Source organism: Archocentrus centrarchus, unplaced genomic scaffold, assembly GCF_007364275.1.
Source record: "Archocentrus centrarchus isolate MPI-CPG fArcCen1 unplaced genomic scaffold, fArcCen1 scaffold_32_ctg1, whole genome shotgun sequence".
Taxonomy (NCBI): Eukaryota; Metazoa; Chordata; class Actinopteri; order Cichliformes; family Cichlidae; genus Archocentrus; species Archocentrus centrarchus.
Window position 1 is genome coordinate 138,399 of NW_022060260.1, and position 21,802 is coordinate 160,200.

The 21,802-nt window shown below is 47.0% G+C and overlaps 1 protein-coding gene across 1 annotated transcript; it reads left to right on the forward strand.

Moving 5' to 3' along the window:
• Positions 1 to 4,827: 4,827 nt before the first annotated feature.
• Positions 4,828 to 8,521, forward strand: LOC115776417 (uncharacterized protein K02A2.6-like). Its single transcript, XM_030724082.1, has 2 exons — positions 4,828 to 7,520; positions 8,374 to 8,521. Exons 1-2 carry the CDS (start codon positions 5,029 to 5,031, stop codon positions 8,519 to 8,521), a joined length of 2,640 nt encoding a protein of 879 aa, XP_030579942.1. The 5' UTR covers positions 4,828 to 5,028.
• The last annotated feature ends 13,281 nt before the right edge of the window (positions 8,522 to 21,802 follow it).

Below are 21,802 nucleotides of genomic sequence, written 5' to 3' on the forward strand. Positions count from 1 at the left end.
GGGCATACAGGGGTTCTGATAGCAACAGTAGCATAATAAACAAATGAGTGAACCAGCAAGAAGTTGTCCTCCATGCTCTGTGTGTCGAGTAATAATGTTTACTTAGTGACACTATAAGGGAGCAACATAACATAAATTGGCGACGAGTCGTGTATTTCGGAATACTTTTCATCGACTGGCTGTGAACGTTAAGTCAGCTTTGTGCAAGTTTTTGGACCGAAATGAACACCCGCGTTTTTGGATAGCTGATGTGCTGATCAACTATGAGCCAACCATCATCGGAGGGCCCGAGTGCAGCTAGTGTTACATCTGCGGATACAAGGACATCGAGTGCTTCGAGTTCATCTACAGTGCACGTAATCCCAGAAAGACGTATGATGACTGGAATATATGGACATATGGACATTTTCGATCTCCTCCGTGAATCGCCACCTTATCGTGGTGGAGGGGTTTGTGTGTCCCAGTGATCCCAGGAGCTATGTTGTCTGGGGGCTTGTCCCCCTGGCAGGGTCTCCCATGGCAAACTGGTCCTGGGTGAGGGTCCAGACAAAGAGCGGTTCAGAAGACCCTTATGAGTGAAAAAACAAGGGAACAGTTTACCCTGCCCGGGATAGGGTTACCGGGGCCCCACCCTGGAGCCAGGCCTGGGGAGGGAGCTCGAGGGAGAGCGTCTGGTGGCCAGGCATTAGCCCGTGGTGCTTGGCCGGGCGCAGCCCGAAGAGGTTACATGGGCCCGCCCTCCTGCAGGCCCACCACCCGCAGGAGGTGTCGTAGGGGTCGGGTGCAATGTGTGTCGGGCGGTGGCCGAGGGCGGAGGCCCTGGCGGACCGATCCCCGGCTATCGAAACTGGCTGTTGGGACATGGAATGTCACCTCTCTGGTGGGGAAGGAGCCTGAGCTAGTGCGTGAGGTTGAGAGATACCAGCTAGACATAGTTGGGCTCACCTCAACGCATGGCCTGGGCTCTGGAACCAGTCTCCTGGAGAAGGGCTGGACTCTGTTCCAGTCTGGAGTTGCCCTCGGTGAGAGGCGGCGAGCTGGGGTGGGTATTCTTGTATCCCCCCGGCTTGCTGCCTGTACGTCGGAGTTTTCACCGGTGGACGAGAGGGTAGTTTCCCTGCGCCTTCGGGCTGGGGAACGGGTCCTGACTGTTGTTTGCGCTTATGCGCCGAATGACAGTTCAGGGTACCCACCCTTTTTGGAGCTGCTGGGTGGGGTGCTGGAGAGTGCTCCATCTGGTGACTCCATAGTCTTGCTGGGAGACTTCAACGCTCACGTGGGCAATGACAGTGAGACCTGGAGGGGCGTGATTGGGAGGAACGGCCTGCCCGATCTGAACCCGAATGGTGTTTTGTTATTGGACTTCTGTGCAAACCACAGTTTGTCCATAACAAACACCGTGTTCGAACACAAGGATGTCCATAAGTGCACATGGCACCAGGACACCCTAGGTCGCAGGTCGATGATCGATTTTGTAATCGTATCATCAGATCTGCGGCCGTATGTTCTGGACACTCGGGTGAAGAGAGGAGCTGAGCTGTCAACTGATCACCACCTGGTGGTGAGTTGGATCAGGTGGCGGGGGAAGATGCTGGACAGACCTGGCACACCTAAACGTATTGTGAGGGTGTGCTGGGAACGCCTGGCAGAAGCCCCAGTCCGGGAGATCTTCAACTCCCACCTCCGGCAGAACTTCGACAGCATTCCGAGGGAGGCTGAGGACATTGAGTCCGAATGGACCATGTTCCGCACCTCCATTGTTGAGGCTGCTGCTCAGAGCTGTGGCTGCAAGGTGGTTGGTGCCTGTCGTGGTGGTAACCCCCGAACCAGATGGTGGTCACCGGAGGTGAAGGGAGCCATCAAGCTGAAGAAAGAGTCCTATCGGGCTTGGTTAGCCTGTGGGACTCCGGAGGCAGCTGACAGGTATCGACAGGCCAAGCGGAATGCAGCTCGGGTAGTGGCCAAAGCAAAAACTCGGGTGTGGGAGGAGTTCGGTGAGGCTATGGAAAAAGACTTTCGGACGGCATCGAAGCGATTCTGGCAAACCGTCAGGCGACTCAGGAGGGGAAAGCAGTGCTTCACTCACACTGTTTATAGTGCGGGGGGGGGGCTGCTGACTTCAACTGAGGCTATAGTCGGACGGTGGAAGGAATACTTCGAGGACCTTCTGAATCCCACTGACACGCCTTCTGTAGTGGAAGCAGAGTCTGGGGATGAGGGGGATGACTTGACCATCACTGGGGGTGAGGTCACTGAGGTAGTTAAACAACTCCTTGGTGGCAGAGCCCCTGGGGTGGACGAGATTCGCCCTGAGTTCCTGAAGGCTCTGGATGTTGTAGGGCTGTCTTGGTTGACACGCCTCTGCAACATCGCGTGGAGATCTGGGGCAGTGCCATTGGATTGGCAGACCGGGGTGGTGGTCCCCATCTTTAAGAAGGGAGACCGGAGGGTGTGCTCCAACTTTCGGGGGATCACACTCCTCAGCCTCCCCGGTAAGGTCTATGCCAGGGTGCTGGAAAGGAGGGTGCGTCCGTTAGTCGAACCTCGGATTCAGGAGGAACAATGCGGTTTTCGTCCTGGTCGTGGAACGCTGGACCAGCTCTTTATCCTCTCAAGGATATTCGAGTGTGCGTGGGAGTTTGCCCAACCAGTCTACATGTGCTTTGTGGACTTGGAGAAGGCATTCGACCGTGTTCCTCGGGGTGTTCTTTGGGAGGTTCTGCGGGAGTATGGGGTGTCTGGCCCATTGTTGCGGGCCATTCAGTCCTTGTACAACCACAGTGAGAGCTTGGTCCGTATAGCCGGTAATAAGTCGGATTTGTTTCCTGTGGGTGTTGGACTCCGTCAGGGCTGCCCTTTGTCACCGATTCTGTTCATAATTTTTATGGACAGAATTTCTAGGCGTAGCCAGGTGGCGGAAGGCTTCTTCCTTGGTGGCCTCAGAGTCTCATCTCTGCTTTTTGCAGATGATGCGGTTCTGTTGGCTTCATCAGGGGGGGGCCTCCAGCTCGCAGTGGAACGGTTCGCAGCCGAGTGTGAAGCGGCTGGCATGAGAATCAGCACCTCTAAGTCTGAGGCCATGGTCCTCAGCCGGAAAAGGGTGGAGTGCCATCTCCGGCTCAGGAACGAGTTCTTGCCTCAAGTGGAGGAGTTTAAGTATCTCGGGGTCTTGTTCACGAGTGATGGGCGAAGGGAACGGGAGATCGACAGGCGGATCGGGGCTGCTTCTGCAGTGATGCGGACGCTGCACCGGTCCGTCGTGGTGAAGAGGGAGCTTAGCGTAAAAGCGAAGCTCTCGATTTACCGGTCGATCTACGTTCCTACCCTCACCTATGGTCACGAGCTTTGGGTAGTGACCGAAAGAATAAGATCGCGAATACAAGCGGCAGAAATGAGTTTCCTTCGAAGGGTGGCTGGCCTCTCCCTTAGAGATAAGGTGAGGAGTGCGGCCATCCGGGAGGGGCTCAGAGTAGAGCCGCTGCTCCTCCACATCGAAAGGAGCCAGTTGAGGTGGCTCGGGCATCTGATTAGGATGCCTCCTGGCCGCCTCCTGGGTGAGGTGTTCCGGGCATGTCCCACCGGGAAGAGGCCCCGTGGTAGACCCAGGACACGCTGGAGAGATTATGTATCTCGGCTGGCCTGGGAACGCCTTGGGGTCCCTCCGGATGAGCTGGAGGAGGTGGCTGGGGAGAGGGAAGCTTGGGCTTCTCTGCTTAGGCTTCTGCCCCCGCGACCCGGCCCCGGATAAGCGGAAGAAAATGGATGGATGGATGGATGGACATTTTCGATGAGTCTGGTGAGCAATGGGCAACGTATATTGAACGTTTTGAGCATTACGTGGTGGCTAATGACATTCATGAGGCTAAGAAAGTTTCAGTACTGTTCAGTGTGATGGGACCTAAAACGTATGGACTGCTTCGTAGCTTAGTAGCTCCCGTGGCACCTGGCACAATGACTTACAAACAGGCTGTGACTGTGCTTAAAGATCACTTCACACCGAAACCGCTCGTTATAGCCGAGAGGTTCAGGTTCCACAAGCGAAATCAGGGGGAAGGAGAAACGGTAGCACAGTATGTAGCAGTGCTCAAGAAGCTATCGGAACACTGTGAGTTCGGGGCTTACCTAGAGGACGCTCTGAGGGACAGATTTGTTTGCGGATTGAAATGCGAAGCTGTGCAGAAACGCCTTCTGACTGAGGAAAACCTCACGTTCAAGAAAGCTGTTGAACATGCAGTGTCAGCAGAGACAGCAGCACGCGACGTACAGCAGTTAAGTAATTCCCTGAAAGTAAACGCAGTGTTTTCGCAAGGTGAAAAATGCCGCCGCTGTGGGAAGGGAAATCATAGTGATGATGACTGCTGGTACAAAGACCGCGAATGTCACCAGTGCGGGAGGAAGGGCCACACGAAACGAATGTGCAGGAGTAAATCAAAAAGCAGTCATGAAAGAGAACATAAACACAAAGATATTAAGCCTGAACAGAAAAGCCATGCACACAAACGCAGCGTGAAAGATTGAAAGAAAAAGATCCATCACGTCGAGGCGAATGAAAGTGAAAGTGAAGGAACGAAATCGGATAGTGACAGTGACTTGGGACTGTATGCAGTGTCTCAGAAAGGGAAATATTCACGCATATCAGTAGTGCCAACTGTTAACGGAAAGAAAATGGAGATGGAATTGGATACAGGGGCTGCAGTGTCATTGATTCCTTGGGAACTGTACAAACGAAAGCTGCATAAGTTTCCTCTGCAACCCACTGATATCATACTAAAGACATACACAGGAGAGCCTTTGGCACCTGAAGGAGTTGTTAAAGTGCAAGTGGCATTGAACAAGCAACACGCTGTCTTGCCACTGTATGTGGTGAAGGCGGATGCTCCACCATTATTTGGCAGGGAGTGGCTGAGAGCCATTCAACTAAATTGGAGAGACTTAAAGACTGTACATGCAATTGAGTACAGACAGACAGACAGCTTAGAGACAGTGTTAAAGAGACACTCCGCTGTTTTCTCCGATAAGTTAGGCACCATGAGAGGAGTGAAAGCCAGGCTCACTCTAAGACCAAACAGTGTACCCAAATTCTGCCCACCACGCAATGTGCCATATGCTCTTCGACCGCGAGTGGAAGCTGAGCTGACACGCCTCACTGAGCTTGGCGTCATCTCACCTGTGGCGCATAGTGACTGGGCTACGCCAGTGGTGCCCGTGAACAAGAAGGACGGCGCCGTGAGACTCTGCGGGGACTTCAAAGTCACCATCAACCCAGCTCTCTGCATCGACAAGTACCCAATTCCACGTATTGAGGACTTGTTTGCTTCTCTCGCTGGAGGTCAACGCTTCAGTAAACTGGATCTATCTAATGCATATCTACAGATGGAAGTAGAAGAGAGCTCCAAGAAGTTGCTGACCATCTCAACACAGAAAGGACTGTTCTGCTTCAACCGCTTGCCGTTTGGTGTAGCGTCATCGCCCGCCTTGTTCCAGAAGGCAATGGACCAGGTGCTCCTCGGACTGCCACACACTCACTGCTACCTGGACGACATACTGGTCAGTGGTCCTGACAAGCAGACACACCTGAAAACGCTAGATGCAGTACTCAGCAGGCTAGAGGAATACGGCCTGCACCTCAAGCAAGAGAAATGTCTCTTCTTCCAGGAATCCGTGGAATACCTGGGCCACATCATCGATGCTGCTGGGCTCCACAAGTCACCGGAGAAGGTACGTGCCATCGTGGAAGCACCAGCACCAGGCGATGTAAGTAAACTTCGATCTTTCCTAGGAATGCTAAACTATTATGGACGCTTTATCCCTGATCTGGCCACTGTGCTAAAGCCGTTGAATGAACTGCTGAACAAAGAAAAGAAATGGCAGTGGACGTCAGCCTGTGCATCAGCGTTCCAGAAAGCCAAAGCACTCCTGGTATCACAAGAGGTGCTCACACACTACAACCCTGAGTTGCCGCTCCGTCTCGCTTGCGATGCTTCACCCTATGGGGTCGGAGCTGTTCTCTCGCATGTCATGCCGGATGGCGATGAAAAACCCATCGCCTATGCATCCAGAACTCTCAGCAAAGCAGAACAAAACTACGCTCAGATTGAGAGGGAGGCGTTAGCGATAGTCTTTGGAGTACGCAAGTTCCACCAGTACCTGTATGGCAATACATTCACGCTACTCACTGACCATCGCCCGCTTACAACCATCTTCAGTCCAGTGAAAAGCACACCATCCATGGCTGCAGCTCGCATGCAACGCTGGGCGCTCATGCTTTCCGCTCACAATTACACCATTGAGTACCGAAAGGGGGCCCTACATGCCAACGCTGATGGACTGTCAAGGTTACCGCTCCCTCATGCCCCCAGTGAGAAACAAGGTGCAGTGGAGGTGTTCTACACGTCACAGTTGGACACATTGCCAGTCAGCAACGCCGAGATCAAGCGTAACACCATGTCGGATTCCACCCTGTCCCGTGTCATGGAAATGGTCACAACTGGTCGTTTTCCAGCTGCAAAGGACGCAGGTGAGCTGTCTCCCTATCTCCAGCGCCGCCATGATCTCACTGTGCAGCACGGATGCCTTATGTGGGGGTTGAGAGTGATTGTGCCACCCAAACTGCGCCCCCGGGTGCTGACAGAGCTACACTCAGCACACCCAGGTGTAGTAAGGATGAAGAGCTTAGCTCGTAGCTACGTTTGGTGGCCCAGCATCGACTCCCAGATCGAGCACCAAGCAAAATCATGCCACTCATGTCAACGAGTGCAGAAAGACCCTGGCCTAGCACCCTTACACCCGTGGATGTGGCCATCCAGTCCTTGGGAACGGATACATGTGGACTTTGCAGGTCCATTTGAAGGGCACATGTACCTGGTCATAGTGGACGCACACTCCAAATGGCCCGAGGTGCACATCATGGATAGCACCACATCCAGCAAAACCATCCAAGTGCTTAGGGGACTTTTTAGTCGCTATGGCATTCCACACAGTCTTGTAAGCGACAACGGCCCTCAGTTCTGCTCTGAAGAATTCAGCACGTTTCTGAAAGCCAATGGAGTCAAACACATTCGCTCAGCACCATACCACCCTGCCTCCAATGGCTTGGCAGAGCGATTTGTGCAAACCTTCAAGCACGCTCTGAAATCTTCCAGAGGAGCTACACCAGTGCAGCAGCGTCTGGATACGTTCCTCCTGACCTACCGTAACACCCCCCATGCAACAACCAAGGAAAGCCCTGCAATGCTGTTCATCGGACGCAAGCTGCGTTCTCGACTGGATTTCCTGAAACCAAGTATGGCTGGAACAGTGCACCAGCCACAAGAGGCTCAACAGCAACGACGCCAGCTACACTCTAAACAGAGACAGTTTGAACTTGGTGAGCCAGTGCTCGTGCGTGATTATAGGAGGGGGGAGGATAAGTGGACGCAAGCTGTGGTGATCGAGAAGACCGGACCAGTGTCCTACAAGGTACATGTGGGAACACAAGGGGTCTGGAAGCGTCATGTGGACCAGATGCTGACTCGGCCCGAGTCAGACCCACCAGAGACTGCAGGGAGTTTTCCTGTGAGTTGTCCACTGTCACTTCCTCAGACAACCACACCTGACCCAAATACACCTCAATAGAAGGAGGATACTGATACAGTGCCACACACACCACATGCACCACCAAAAACACTCAAGACACCACAGTCCACAGAAATGACACACACAGAACATTCAGAGACAACAGGGACTGTACGACGATATCCTGTGATGATCACACGTCCGCCGGTACGTTACAGGGATCAGTAAACTTAACAACCACAAAAAAAAAAAAAAAAAAAAGAAAAGAAAAAGTTGAAGAATGTTTAAGAATGTTTGCTTTTGTAGAATGTTGTTAAATGGTTCTGAGTTTTGATATTTGAAGTGATTATAAGCTGTGACATAACTCTCCTATTTTCTGGTAATGTTGTGGAGAAGTAAAGAAAGAAATAATCTCATGTAGTTTAAAAGGGGATATAATGTCTTACGTTTGTTTCCGAAGAAATGTTTTTGTTACTGACAACAAATCTTAGTGGGGAGGAGATATGTGATGTATGAACCTAGAGATGTCCTACCAATACGTACCACAGGGGGGCAGACCGCCACTAGGGCATACAGGGGTTCTGATAGCAACAGTAGCATAATAAACAAATGAGTGAACCAGCAAGAAGTTGTCCTCCATGCTCTGTGTGTCGAGTAATAATGTTTACTTAGTGACACTATAAGGGAGCAACATAACAGGTGTGAGGGGTCTTTGTAAATGTTTTGAGCTCTGGACAGGCAGCGGCTTTTAGCAATGTCTTGTATTGGGAGGAGGGGGGTCCCGATGATTTTCTCTGCTGTCCTCACCACCCTCTGCAGGGACTTCCAGTCTGAGGTGCTGCAGGCACCTGCCCAGACAGAGATGCAGCTGGTCAGTAGGCTCTCTATCGTGCTCCTGCAGAAAGTGGTGAGGATCGGAGGGAGACGTGCCCTTCTCAACCGCCGAAGGAAGTGCATGCGCTGCTGAGCTCTTTTGACCAGAGCTTCAATGTGGGTGGACCAGGGCAAAGAGTCTGTTATCTGTACCCCCAGGAACCTGGTTGTTGACTCTTTCAACTGCAGTGTGATTGATGAGAAGCAATGCATGGTTTGGCCGGCTCCTCCTGAAGTCTATGATGATCTCCTTGGTTTTATTTACATTCAGGGCCAGGTTGTTGGTGTGACACCAGCTGACAAGGTGGTTCACCTCAGTTCTGTAGTCCATGTCATTGTCATTCTGGATAAGGCCCACTACCGTTGTGTCATCTGCAAATTTCACAATGTGAGTGGTAGTGGACCTGGCAGAGCAGTCATGGGTCATCAGGGTGAACAACAGTGGGCTCAGGACGCAGCCCTGAGGGGAGCCAGTGCTCAGGGATATGACGCTGGAGATGTTATTGCCCACCCGTACCGACTGAGGTCTATTTGTGAGGAAGTCCAGCAGCCAGTTACACAGGGGGGTGCTGAAGCCAAGGGGGGCTAGTTTGCTCACTAGGTGCTGTGGAATGATGGTATTAAATGCTGAGCTGAAGTCCAGGAATAGCATTCTCACATGTGCATTTTTCCTCTCCAGATGTTCTAAGCTCAGGTGGACTGCAGAGGAGATAGCATCCACTGTGGAGCGATTTGGGCGGTAGGCAAACTGGTATGGGTCAAATGTGGGAGGGAGCCTGGAGGTAATGTGGTCCTTTACCAGCCTCTCAAAGCACTTCATTATGATTGGGGTGAGTGCTACAGGCCGGTAATCATCGAGGGAGGAGATTGTGGGCTTTTTGGGCACTGGTATGATTGTGGCGGTCTTCAGGCATGTTGGTACCACAGCCTGATTCAGCTATGTGTTAAAGATGTCTGTGAAAACCTCCGCCAGCTGATCAGCACATTCCTTTAGTACCCGTCCTGGTATGTTGTCGGGGCCTGCTGCTTTCTGTGTGTTCACTCTCCTCAATGTTCTCCGGACATCTGCTGTGTGTAGACAGAGTGTCTTCTCATTGGGCAGAGGAGTAGACTTCCTCACAGGGGTGGCATTGAGTGCTTCAAACCTCCCAAAGTGGTTGTTCAGTTCATTGAGAAAGTTTATGTTGCTCTCACAGGGGGGTGGAGTAGCTTTGTAGTCTGTGATTTTCTGGATATTTAGGTATACAGGTATACAGGTAGATTTACTAGTGTAAATCTATACACTGTGAATATATGGTATTTTAGTTTGTTTATTTACAGTATGTGTATTACATAGATTTAAGGTATGCTAAATTGAAGATATAAGGTACCAAATACATATTTGGTACGTAAATACGTATTTGGACAATTATAATGCTTTTGTAATTACAGTGGATTTTAAATTTGGATTCTTTGCACTTTTAAAATCTATTTTAATTTTTCAGCTTTAATTCAAGGGGACTTACAAAAGTTTTAAATTAATTATTCAGGAGTTAAAGTCATTTTAACAATATTGTCCCCATTTCCAGATGAGAACTTACTGACGAGCAGTTTTATGGTCTGGAGAGGCCTGTTCCTTTATTTGATCACAAATTAAGTAGGTAAAAGATCTAGAGTTGACTCCAAGTGTTTACCTTGTATTTGGTGTTCATTGGAGCCTTCAATATGATTCCCAAAGAGATGTTGGCGCTAATCACTGGTGTTTACTGGTGATGTGTCTACTGATAGAAGCAGTAGGATGAACTGTGAGGTGTACAGATTCAAACAAATGCTGCAAAACTGATCAGAGCTTCACGGTGCAAATGGATAATGACCCCAAAGCCAACTGCAAAAGCAACATGAGTTTCTTATGGTAAGGAAATGGGATATTCTTCAATGGCCAAGTCAGTCATCTGATCTCAGCACAACAGAGCAGCTTTTCAGTTATTAAAAACAAAACTTAAGGCAGAAAGACCCACAAACACTCAGCAAGAGTACATAGATGGCGCCGGTGAGGTCAGCAGCCGTCGTACCTGCTCCTACGCTTTGTTTGTTTATATTAGGTTTAGCTCTAATTTTGGACTTTATAATTCCGCCTGCTCTGTGTCATATCACGTATGACAGACAGACTCTTTTTAATATCAGAATACAGCACTCTGGCTGTATTCTGAAACCTTTTTCTCCCGACCCGACTTGGCCTCAGGAAATACTGCGTTTCCAATGGGCCAGCTCAAACAAAGGACCCAGGTCACGGACAAGGCCCCGAGGGAAAAGAGCCGGCGTAAGAGAGAGGCTGAGGCGCAGAGCGCACCAAACGCCACTGCCGAGCATCCTGTTGGCTAATGTCCAGTCACTGGATAACAAGCTGGACGAACTCAGGGCCAGGATACAGTTTCAGAGGGACATAAGGGACTGCAACATCATCTGTCTCACGGAGACATGGCTGACCCCCCTCATACCGGACCACGCCGTACAGCCGTCGGAGTTCTTCAGTGTTCATCGCACGGACAGAACGAGTGAGTCTGGAAAATCAAGAGGAGGAGGTGTGTGCCTAATGATTAATAACAACTGGTGTGACAGTAGGAATGTTGTCCCTCTGAAACAATCATGTTCCCCTAACCTGGAGCTCCTAACCCTGAAATGCCGTCCCCACTACCTGCCCCGCGAGTTCACTTCGGTCATCTTCAGCGCCATCTATATTCCACCTCAGGCGGACACAAACACTGCACTATCCGAGCTACATGAGGCTATTTCCACCTATCAGGCTAACCAGCGTGATGCGGCTCTCATCGTAGCCGGGGACTTTAACAGTGCAAACTTGAAAAAGCTGATACCGGAATTGATTCAACACATCGACTGCCCCACCAGAGGAGAGAGGACCCTAGACCACTGCTACTCTCCATTCAAAGATGGCTACAAAGCAAAGTCTCTTCCGCCTTTTGGGAAGTCTGACCACACCTCTGTACTTCTCATGCCGAAATACAAACAACGGCTCAGGCAGGAACCCCCTGCTGTGAGAGAAGTGACACGGTGGTCTGATCAAACAGAGGCCGCTCTGCAGGGTGCGTTGGATTCAACCGACTGGGACATGTTTCGCAGCAGCGCGGGCGGAGACATCGAGGAGTTTACGGAAACTGTTGTGGGATTTATTGGGAAAGTTGTTGAAGACACTTCACTTAGGAGGACCATCAGGACTTTTCCCAACCAGAAGCCGTGGGTGGATAAATCTGTCCGCGACGCCCTGAGGTCCCGCACCGCTGCCTACAACTCCGGCCTCGCCTCTGGGAACATGGAGGACTACAAGGTTGCATCATACAACGTCCGCAGAGCGGTGAAAGAGGCTAAACATCGCTACGGCCGCAGACTGGAACAGCAACTACAACAGTCTGACTCCAGGGGACTGTGGCAGGGACTACGCACCATCACGGACTACAAAGCACCACACACACACCCGGTGAGTGCTGACGCTTCTCTGGCTGATGAACTCAACATCTTTGCGCGCTTTGAGTCGGGAAGCCAACAGCCCGTTGCGCTCCCGGCCGGAGGGGCGGAGACACTCACTGTGACGGAGCGCGACGTGAGGAGGACGTTTAGACGTGTAAACACCAGGAAAGCGGCTGGACCAGACGGTATTAGTGGACGTGTCCTTAAGACCTGCGCTGACCAGCTGGCACCTGTGTTTACACTGATATTCAACCTCTCACTGAAACTGTGTGTGATTCCCACCTGCTTTAAAAAGTCCATCATAGTCCCTGTCCCAAAGAAACCACACCCCAGCAGCCCCTATGACTTCAGGCCCATAGCACTCACCTCTGTGGTGATGAAGTGTTTTGAGAGACTCATCAAGACATTCATCACCTCCTCACTGCCCACCACCCTCGACCCACTACAGTTTGCATACCGGCCAGACAGATCCACAGATGACGCCATATCCTTCCTCCTCCACAAGACCCTTTCACACATAGACACTGGTAAGGGGAACTATGTGAGAGTGCTGTTTGTAGATTACAGCTCAGCATTCAACACCATAGTTCCCTCCAGGCTGGTCTCTAAGCTGCTGGACCTGGGCCTGGGCCCATCCCTCTGCAGGTGGGTTCACAGCTTCCTGACCAGCAGACCACAGGTGGTACGCGTGGGTCACCTCACCTCATCCTCCCTCACCCTCAACACTGGATCCCCCCAAGGCTGTGTGCTCAGCCCTCTGCTGTACTCACTGTACACCCATGACTGCGAGGCCACGTCAGAGTCCAACGTCATCATCAAGTTTGCTGACGACACTGCTGTTGTGGGACTAATCTCTCACAATGAGGAGACAGCCTACAGGAGAGAGGTCTCCCGCCTGGAGAACTGGTGCCAGGAGAACCACCTCCTGCTCAACGTCAGCAAAACAAAGGAACTGATCGTGGACTTCAGCAGGAAGCAGCAGAGGGACTACCATCCACTTGTCATCAGTGGTGCTGAGGTGGAAAGAGTGGACACTTTCAAATACCTGGGAGTGACCATCTCACAGGACCTGTCCTGGACTCATCACATAAACATCACTGTGAAGAAGGCCAGACAGCGTCTCTACCTCCTCAGGCGGCTGAGAGACTTCAAGCTCCCACTCAAGGTGCTCAGGAACTTTTACACCTGCACCATCAAGAGCATCATGCGTGGGAGCATCACCACCTGGATGGGAAACTGCACCAAGCAGGACTTCATGGCCCTAAAAAGGGTGGTTCGTTCAGCTGAACGGACCATCAGAACCACCCTCCCCAACCTGCAGGACATTTACACCAAGCAGTGCAGGCTGAGGGCCATGAAGATCCTAAAACAGCCCAGCCACCCCGGACACTCTCTCTTCTCCCTGCTCCCATCAGGCCGGCATTACCGCTGCCTGAGGGCTAAGACTGAAAGGTTGAAGAAGAGTTTTTACCCACAAGCCATCCGTCTGCTCAACTCTGAGCCCTAACTGGACCATTATTGCACAATGTAAATATTATAATTTATAAAAGTGTGTATAGTGTATAGTATATAGAGTATAGTGTATAGTGTGAATTACTTTTTTTTTTTTTTTTATTCTTCTTATTTATATGTGTGTGTATATATGGTTGCAGGTACAAAATACATTTCACTGTGCATTGTACTGTGTATAACTGTGCATGTGACAAATAAACACTATCTTAATCTTAATCTTAATCTTATAAATCCTATCTTAGAGTTGGACAGCATACTGTATATTGGTTTATTGTGCACAACATGCAAGGTGTCCATGTAGAAGCATGTTATTTGTGCCAATGTATGTGTGTTTTTCAGCTGGCAACACTTCACTCTCTGTGTGTGTGTGTGCCTGTGTGTGTGTCTGTGTGTGTGTGTGAGTGAGAGAGAGAGAGAGAGAGGGACATGCCATCAGCCCCACCAGCTAACAGACCACTGTACGATTATAAAGGCACTTTACTGGTATTAATATTAATGCCACTCCATTTTCTTCAGGATGTCTGCCTGCCACTCTGATCAGACTGCACTTTACCACTTTAAACGGCGTGTGTGTTTCACTGGACGTGTGTGTGTGTGTAAAGTGATTCATGTGTTTTTCTCTGACATAAATACAGCTGTCAAAGAATTCTTGTAGTCCATTAGCACTGGGTCAGTTTTAAACTTAACCCCCTTTTTAATAAAATTAGCTTAATTTCCCATTCTTTTTCCTCAGTTGTGTGACTTTTACTAAAACAGAATATTTAAAAAATGAAACAGGGTTTATTCTCATGCAAAAATATGCAGTGTGAAAAGGAAGAAGCCACTGCTCACTGACAAAAACCCAACAGAAACAAAAAAAAATTGTTTTTGGTAGAATGCATGTGGTTCATGCTCTGAATTTAATATTTGACTGACAATATTTTCACTCTGTGTCAGTTTATCAAGTTTATCGAAGAGATACGCAAATGGAACAGAAATAGAAAAACGACGTCAGTTCTAAAAAAATTGAGTCACTGTAAAATGTAAGAAATAAAAACAAAATGCAATGATTTGCAAAGCTCCTAAATGTGTATTTTTTTTGACAGTGGAACATATCAAATGTTAAAATGAGAAAATGTACCATTTCAAGAAAAATATGAGCTCATTTTGAATTTCATGCCGGCAACACGTCTCATTAAATCTGAGACAGGAACATTTTTCCCACTGAGCAGCATCCCCTCTGCTTTTAACAACAGTCCATAAACATCTGGGAACTGCAGAGAGCTGCTGTTGGACTTTTGGAAGAGGAAGGCTGTTCCATTCTTGTCTGATAAAGGATTCTCCCTGATCAACAGTCCTGGGTCTTCTTTGCCCTATTTTTGATTTCATGATGCTCCAAATGTTTTCAGGTGATATGATTTGGGGTTGTAGTGAATGCTAATGTCTTCCATGCCAACAAGTCCTAATTTAAAAAAATAAAATAAAATAAAAATAAATAAATAAATAATGTCTGTACATCAACCATATTATTTCAGGACTTATGGGCTCACCTCACCACACATCCTGGGCTGTGGAACCAGTTTCCTGGAGAGGGACTGGGCTCTGTTCCAGACTTGGAGTTGTGGTGGGCAGGGGTGGGTCTTTGTGTCCCCTCTCCTTGTTTCCTGAATGTTGGGGCTTTTAAGGGTGGAAGAGAGGGTTGTTTCCCTGTGCCTTCGGGTCAGGGAATGAGTCCTGACTATCGTGTGCACTTACATACTAAACGAAAGTTCAGAGTACCCAGCCTCCTTGGAGTCACTGGGTGGGGTCCACGAGGGCGGTCCATGTGGTGACTCCCTCATCTTACTGGAAGACTTCAGCACTCACATGATTAATGACAGTGAAACCTGGAGAGGCCTGATGGGGACGAACAATCTGCCTGATCTGAATTCAATTCAATTCAATTCAGTTCAATTTTATTTATATAGCATCAAATCACAACAGTCATCTCAAGGTGCTTCATATTGTAGGTAAAGACCCTACAATAGTACAGAGAAAACCCAACAGTCAAAACGACCCCCTATGAGCAGCACTTGGTGACAGTGGGAAGGAAAAACTCCCTTTAACAGGAAGAAACCTCCAGCAGAACCAGGCTCAGGGAGGGGGGTCATCTGCTGAGGGGGGAGAGAGACAGAACAAAAGACACACTGTGGAAGAGAGCCAGAGATTAATAATATAAACACAGAGTGAGAAAACGGTGAGTGAAAAAGAAATACTCAGAGCATCATGGGGACACCCCCCAGCAGCCTAGGCTTATTGCACTGTAACTAAAGGAGGGTTCAGGGTCACCTGATCCAGCCCTAACTATAAATTTGATCAAAAAGGAAGGTTTTTAGCCTAATCTTAAAAATAGAGAGGGTGTATGTTATCTACTTTAAACTGCATGTTTCTTTATTTTTCAAAGACGTCACAGTATCCAGAGTGGTACTGCATTAGGATGTAAAACTATTGACGAGATGATTGACCTCACTGGGAGCAGTGTTTAGGTAGCTTACATCCTTATCCTACAGCACTTTCATAAAGACTTCTGCTGTAATTATATTTATTCTCCACTGCTGTATAATCAATAATTGTAAATTTAAATGTTATTAGGAAATGATCAGATAGAAAGGGGTTTTCAGGGAATATTGTGAAATCAGTTTCTATGCCATATGTCCGATCAGGATCCAGAGTGTGATAAAATTTTTTGGTGGGCTCCTTTACATTTTAAGAAGCATGTTGTGATTTATTAAATGCAGCACTGAAGCTGTCATTTTCAGCATCTACATGGATGTTAAAATCACCCACTATAATTATTTTATCTGAACTGAGCACTAAATGAGATAAAAAGTCTGAGAAATCAGACAGAAACTCTGAGTAAGGACCAGGTGGATGATAGACAGTAACAGATAAAGCAGGTTTTTGAATTTTCCACTTACCATGGACAAGACTAAGAGTCAGGCTTTCAAAAGAATTAAAACTTTGTCTGGGTCTTTGATTAATTACTAAGCTGGAATTGAAGATTGCTGCTACTCCTCCTCCTCGACCTGTGCTTCGAGCATTCTGACAGTTACTGTGACTCGGGGGTGTTGATTCATTTAAACTAACATATTCATCCTGCTGTAACCAAGTTTCTATAAGGCAGAATAGAAGCTGCAGTGAGGCATTTAAGATTGCCTGGCTTCCTGGCTGCTTGGGACAATCTGCCGGGGGAAAGCTAACAGCGGTAAAGCTACCTTGGTTGGCACTGACTACAGGGGCATTACGAGCTACAGGATTTCCCAGGGTGCAGAGCCGGGTTCAGTTCACTGAACCTAATCTCCAAGGCTACAAACAGTCTACATTTATTACACGTTCACTTTCACACCGAAAAAATCCATCATCCTTCAGCGCTACACAAGGCGTTGAACCGGAGTAAGTGTATGATATAGACATATTATTATCACAAATAAAATGATACAATCATATAATGCTTCTTTATATATGTATCTACAGAGACCGACCGTTAGCAAGAGGAGGAGGAGAGATCAGAGGCCAGGCCTATCATAAATCCTCTGAACCCCGAATACCTGAGCGGAATATCACGGACCATGATGGATTCATTGGATTAAACGCATACATACGGAAACTAGAAACAACGGGTGAAGAAGAAGAAGACCAAATAAACCAAATAACAATGCTGAAAATGGTGATGTAAACAGTGATTTTTTTATAGTCCCATTCTCCACAGTACGCCTGCCAACACAGACACATGCAACGATAGTGTTTTACATACAATACCCACATGCATGAGAATAGATGAATGCTCAAACAAGTACGATGAAATATCAGACGGTGAGCTTGCAGATGCTTATGATGCCTGCATGGGGAGTTTCATGAACGATCTCACTATTTCTGAAGCTTTATCATATGTTTGAAAACCTATTGAGCACAAATTCACTAGTCCTGAAACAACACTAGCTGAACTAAAAGCTCTTAGTGCATTTATAGCACAAATTCTGTCTTGTGTTTTGGAGTCACTAATTTTAAGAATCTGTCAGGAAGAAAATAACATCATGCACAGCTGCTAACACAACCACATTTTAATTTACAAATGGAACCTCCTAAGACAAAATTTAAAGAAAACTCTGACCGGGTGATTAATAATGATCTTTCATATCTTTGTTTTTAAACAGTGGGGTGAACTTATGATTAATAAATATTGAGATCTAAACAAACGTACACACCCCGCACACCACGGTGTCACACATTGACATTCACAACCTCGGCTTTGACACAGCAGGCCCATGCTCCCCAATTGTTACTCAAACACCACCCACACACTCATTTTCTGGCATGTTTTATATTAATGTTGTTGCTGCTTGCGATGTTCTTAAAGACACTGAATCACACACATTATTACTGATGCTGATTTTCCTATAGCTGGTTGTAATGGTGATTTTCCTATCACTACATGTTATGGTGCTGATTTTCCTATTGCTGGTTCTGATGCTGACGCTGTTTGTGATGCTCCAAATCATTCTGAATCACACACAGATGTTAGGACCTTTGTTTCAACACACAACACTGATGATGATGCATTCTACTTTGACATTTTCCTCGATTCATTGCTCAAATTTTACAACGTCGATGATGATACTCCACATATACCTGATATTATAGATGAATTGTGTGGTTTTAATGGTGATATAGCGGCACAGTATGATAGTGTACCTTCACCTAATCCTAATGGTTTTTGTGTTGGTGATTCTCTGATCCAATTTCCTCCTCCTCACGCTGTGTCATGTGTCCCAGAACGCCCTTGCGCGACTACCCCCACACATCATGCTGCCGATGAGATGTGTGTTATTAGTGGTGATAGAGCTCCCCCTAGTTAATGACTGTTGTCATTTTCACATATTTCTTCTAATGAAGAGGCTGATATTGTTCAGCACGGTGGCAGATTGATTAGGGAGATCCCCTTTTTCAATGCTCGAGCCTGTTGATTTCAGAAATATAGGTCTCAGTAATCCTGAAGAGGTGCCTGCTAGGGTAAGGGAGAGGTTGAGTAATGTAATCGATCATGCTGTTGAGGGGTCCCAGCCGGGGAGTGTTTTGAGAGGTCCTTCATTAGCCAATGATGTACAAGCTGTTTTAAATTCACACAAGGATTACAACGCAGACATGTTTCCGGTCAGAGCTCTGTAGAGCCGAGTATTCCTTTCACTTTAACTAGTAGTGACTTCATGGATTTCTTTACAAATAAAATTTTAGACATTAGAGAAAAAATTATTGGTAACCATCTCAAATCTTGATCTTCATGTTCGGCTGCTTTCAGCACTGCTGGTATTTGTTTTGACTCTTTGGCTCCAGTTGATCTTTCAGAGTTAACTTCAATAGTTACTTCCTCCAAACCAGAAACATGTTTATTAGATCCCATTCCTATTAGACTGTTCAAACAAGTCTTTCCATTTATTGATGCTTCTATCTTAAAAATGATCAATCTGTCTTTATTGGTTGGCTATGTACCACAGGCCTTCAAGGTGGCTGTAATTAAACCTCTGCTTAAAAAGCCATCACTGACCCAGCTGTCTTAGCTAATTATAGGCCAATCTCCAACCTTCCTTTTCTCTCAAAGATTCTTGAAAGAGTAGTTGTAAAACAGCTCACTGATTGTCTGCAGAGGAACGGTTTATTTGAAGAGTTTCAGTCACGTTTCAGAATTCATCACAGTACAGAAACGGCATTAGTGAAGGTTACCAATGATCTTCTTACAGCCTCTGACAGTGGACTCATCTCTGTGCTTGTCCTGTTGGACCTCAGTGCATATTCATGGACTTCTGCAACAGTGTCAGTGGAATGACCATAATCACCATGTTTGTCTGTGAAGCACAATTTCCCATTTTATTTTGTGCATTGGTAATTATGGTAATGCAAAGTGTGTTAGCACAAATGTGTCTGCAGTGATACATGACGATATGCTCGCTGTTGAAGGGTTAAAGATATAAAGATTTGGATGACCTCTAAGTGTTGATCAGTGCTTCTCTCTCTCTCTCCTCCTTCTCTGTTTGTATGTATGTGCAGTGGCAGTTCCTGATATGGGCGACACGGGCAGCCGCCCAGGGTGGCTTCTCATCTAAGGTGGCATGACCCCACCCCCATGACCCCAATCGCATTGCGACTGCAGCAGCAGCACCTAACGCACTACTCCACTTGTGGGGTAATGGGCGCCCTCTGCCTGCTGTGTGGTGCATGTAGCTTTCTTCCATGGTCTGACAGACAGGTTATAACAGAAGGAAAGGGGCAGGTGGGGGATTCTCTCATCTCGGTTGCTGAGCCTACAATGAATCTGTGCATTTAATAAATTTAGATGCACACAATTGATACAACACAAAGCACATTTCATTTATGATACTGTAAATATGGTCATTAATTCACAGTATTTGTGTGAACCTGAATCCTGATGAAAAAAAATAACATCTAGACAGTTCAGACAAATGTTGGTGGATGGCGCAGTGTTGCCAGATTAGGCAGCTTGTGAACACATTGGGCTAGATATATCTATATAATTATAAAATTATATAGATATATAATTTTCCAATAAAAACCTACCAAATATGGTTAACAACCCATGCTCGGAAACCATCAAACCTGACTGAACTGGAGATGTTTTGAAAAGAAGAATGGTCCAAAATACCTTCAACCAGAATCCAATCCAATCCAGCTGATCCAAAATGCTGCAGCTAGAGTACTGACAGGGACTAGAAAGAGAGAGCAGATTTCTCCCATATTGGCTTCTTCATTGGCTCTCTGTTAAATCTAGAATAGAATTTAAAATCCTTCTCCTCACCTACAAGGTCTTGAATAATCAGGCCCCATCTTATCTCAAAGACCTCATAGTACCATATCACCCCAACAGAGCACTTCGCTCTCAGACTGCTGGCTTACTTGTGGTTCCTAGGATACTTAAGAGTAGAATGGGAGGCAGAGCCTTCAGCTTTCAGGCTTTTCCACAGTGTGTCTTTTTATCCTGTCTCTCTCTCCCCTCACCCCCAACGGATTGTGGCAGGTGGTTGCCTGGTTCTGCCAGAGCTTTCTTCCTGTTAAAAAGGAGTTTTTCCTTCTCACTGTTGTTAAGTGCTTGCTCACATCGTGTCGTCAGATTGTTGGGGTTCACTCTGTATTATTGTATGGTCTTTTCCTTACAGTATAAAGCTTCTTGACACGACTGTTACTGTGATTTGGCACTATATAAATAAAATTGGAGCCTATCCCAGCAAACATAGAGCGAGAGGCAAATATGTAACAGTAAATATTTTTTATTGTTCTAAGTTATATTTTGCCTGCTACATTTGATTGTAGCTTAACCAATAAAATAAAATTTTAAAAAGGTCTCTCCAGGAGATGATTTTTAACAAGAAACTAAAACTAAAACTAAAAATGTATGGTAGTAATAAAATTGATCACCTGATTTCATTATAAGGGCTAATATACAAGTAATTATGGGGAAGTGCTGTGCTGGAATGATTTTGGTACACTTGACTCCTTAAAGTAAAGACTCAATGCAGGTCAATGCAAACAGGCCTCTACACCATCATCCAAACACTGAATAGTAATATTTTTAGAAGAACCTTGTTCATCTCTCCAGCAGAGTTCAGAAAATTGATACAGAGGAGCTCTGAAGCTGATCTAGACGCATGAGATGGATCAACACCTTTAGTCTGTCACATTTGTATGTGTAGTGACTCTGGTTGTAGCAATGAGTGACACTTTCATTAGAAAAAATCTTGATTTACAGGTACCGGTTGATGTTGCCTCTGGAAGAACAGACAGCCTTTTGAGCCCAAAAAACATTTGTATATAAAACTGAAATCTTAGGCTACTTTCACACTGCAGCCCAAAGTGACCCAAATCCGATTTTTTTCGCCCTCATGCGACCTGTATCCGATCTTTTCATGCCAGTCTGAACAACACAAATCCGGTCTTTTCAAATGCGACCTGAGTGTGTATGGCCAGGTCGCATTTATCCAACCTGCACGTCATTGATACTCAACAAACGTCACTATTCTGCGTTCCGCTACACGATGGGGGAAGGAAAACGTGTGACTTCCACAAACATTGAGCACGCTCACTGCATGCGGGACACTTTCAGGTTTGTCTGCTGTTCACACACAGATCACATCCAAGTCGCATATATTTGGAAAAGTGAACGACCGCGCAAAAAAATCGGATTTCACAAAAAATCGGAATTGGGTCACTTCAGGCTGCAGTGTGAAAGTAGCCTATGTTGCATCTTTCAAAAATATCTGAATTAATGTTTGATAGCTGGGATTTTTGCCTTCATTCACACTGTGCAGAGGACGAACTGTAGATTTTGCTGGTTTTGCCTAAAAGCAAAATATTAATTATTAAAAAGTACATAAAT

Excerpts from the sequence above, each read along its gene's own strand:
- LOC115776417 (XM_030724082.1), top strand. The coding sequence starts at position 5,029 with ATGAGAGGAGTGAAAGCCAGGCTCACTCTAAGACCAAACAGTGTACCC. Across the intron at positions 7,521-8,373 it reads CAGATGCTGACTCGGCCCGA|GGACTTCCAGTCTGAGGTGC; the intron begins GTCAGACCCACC and ends CACCCTCTGCAG.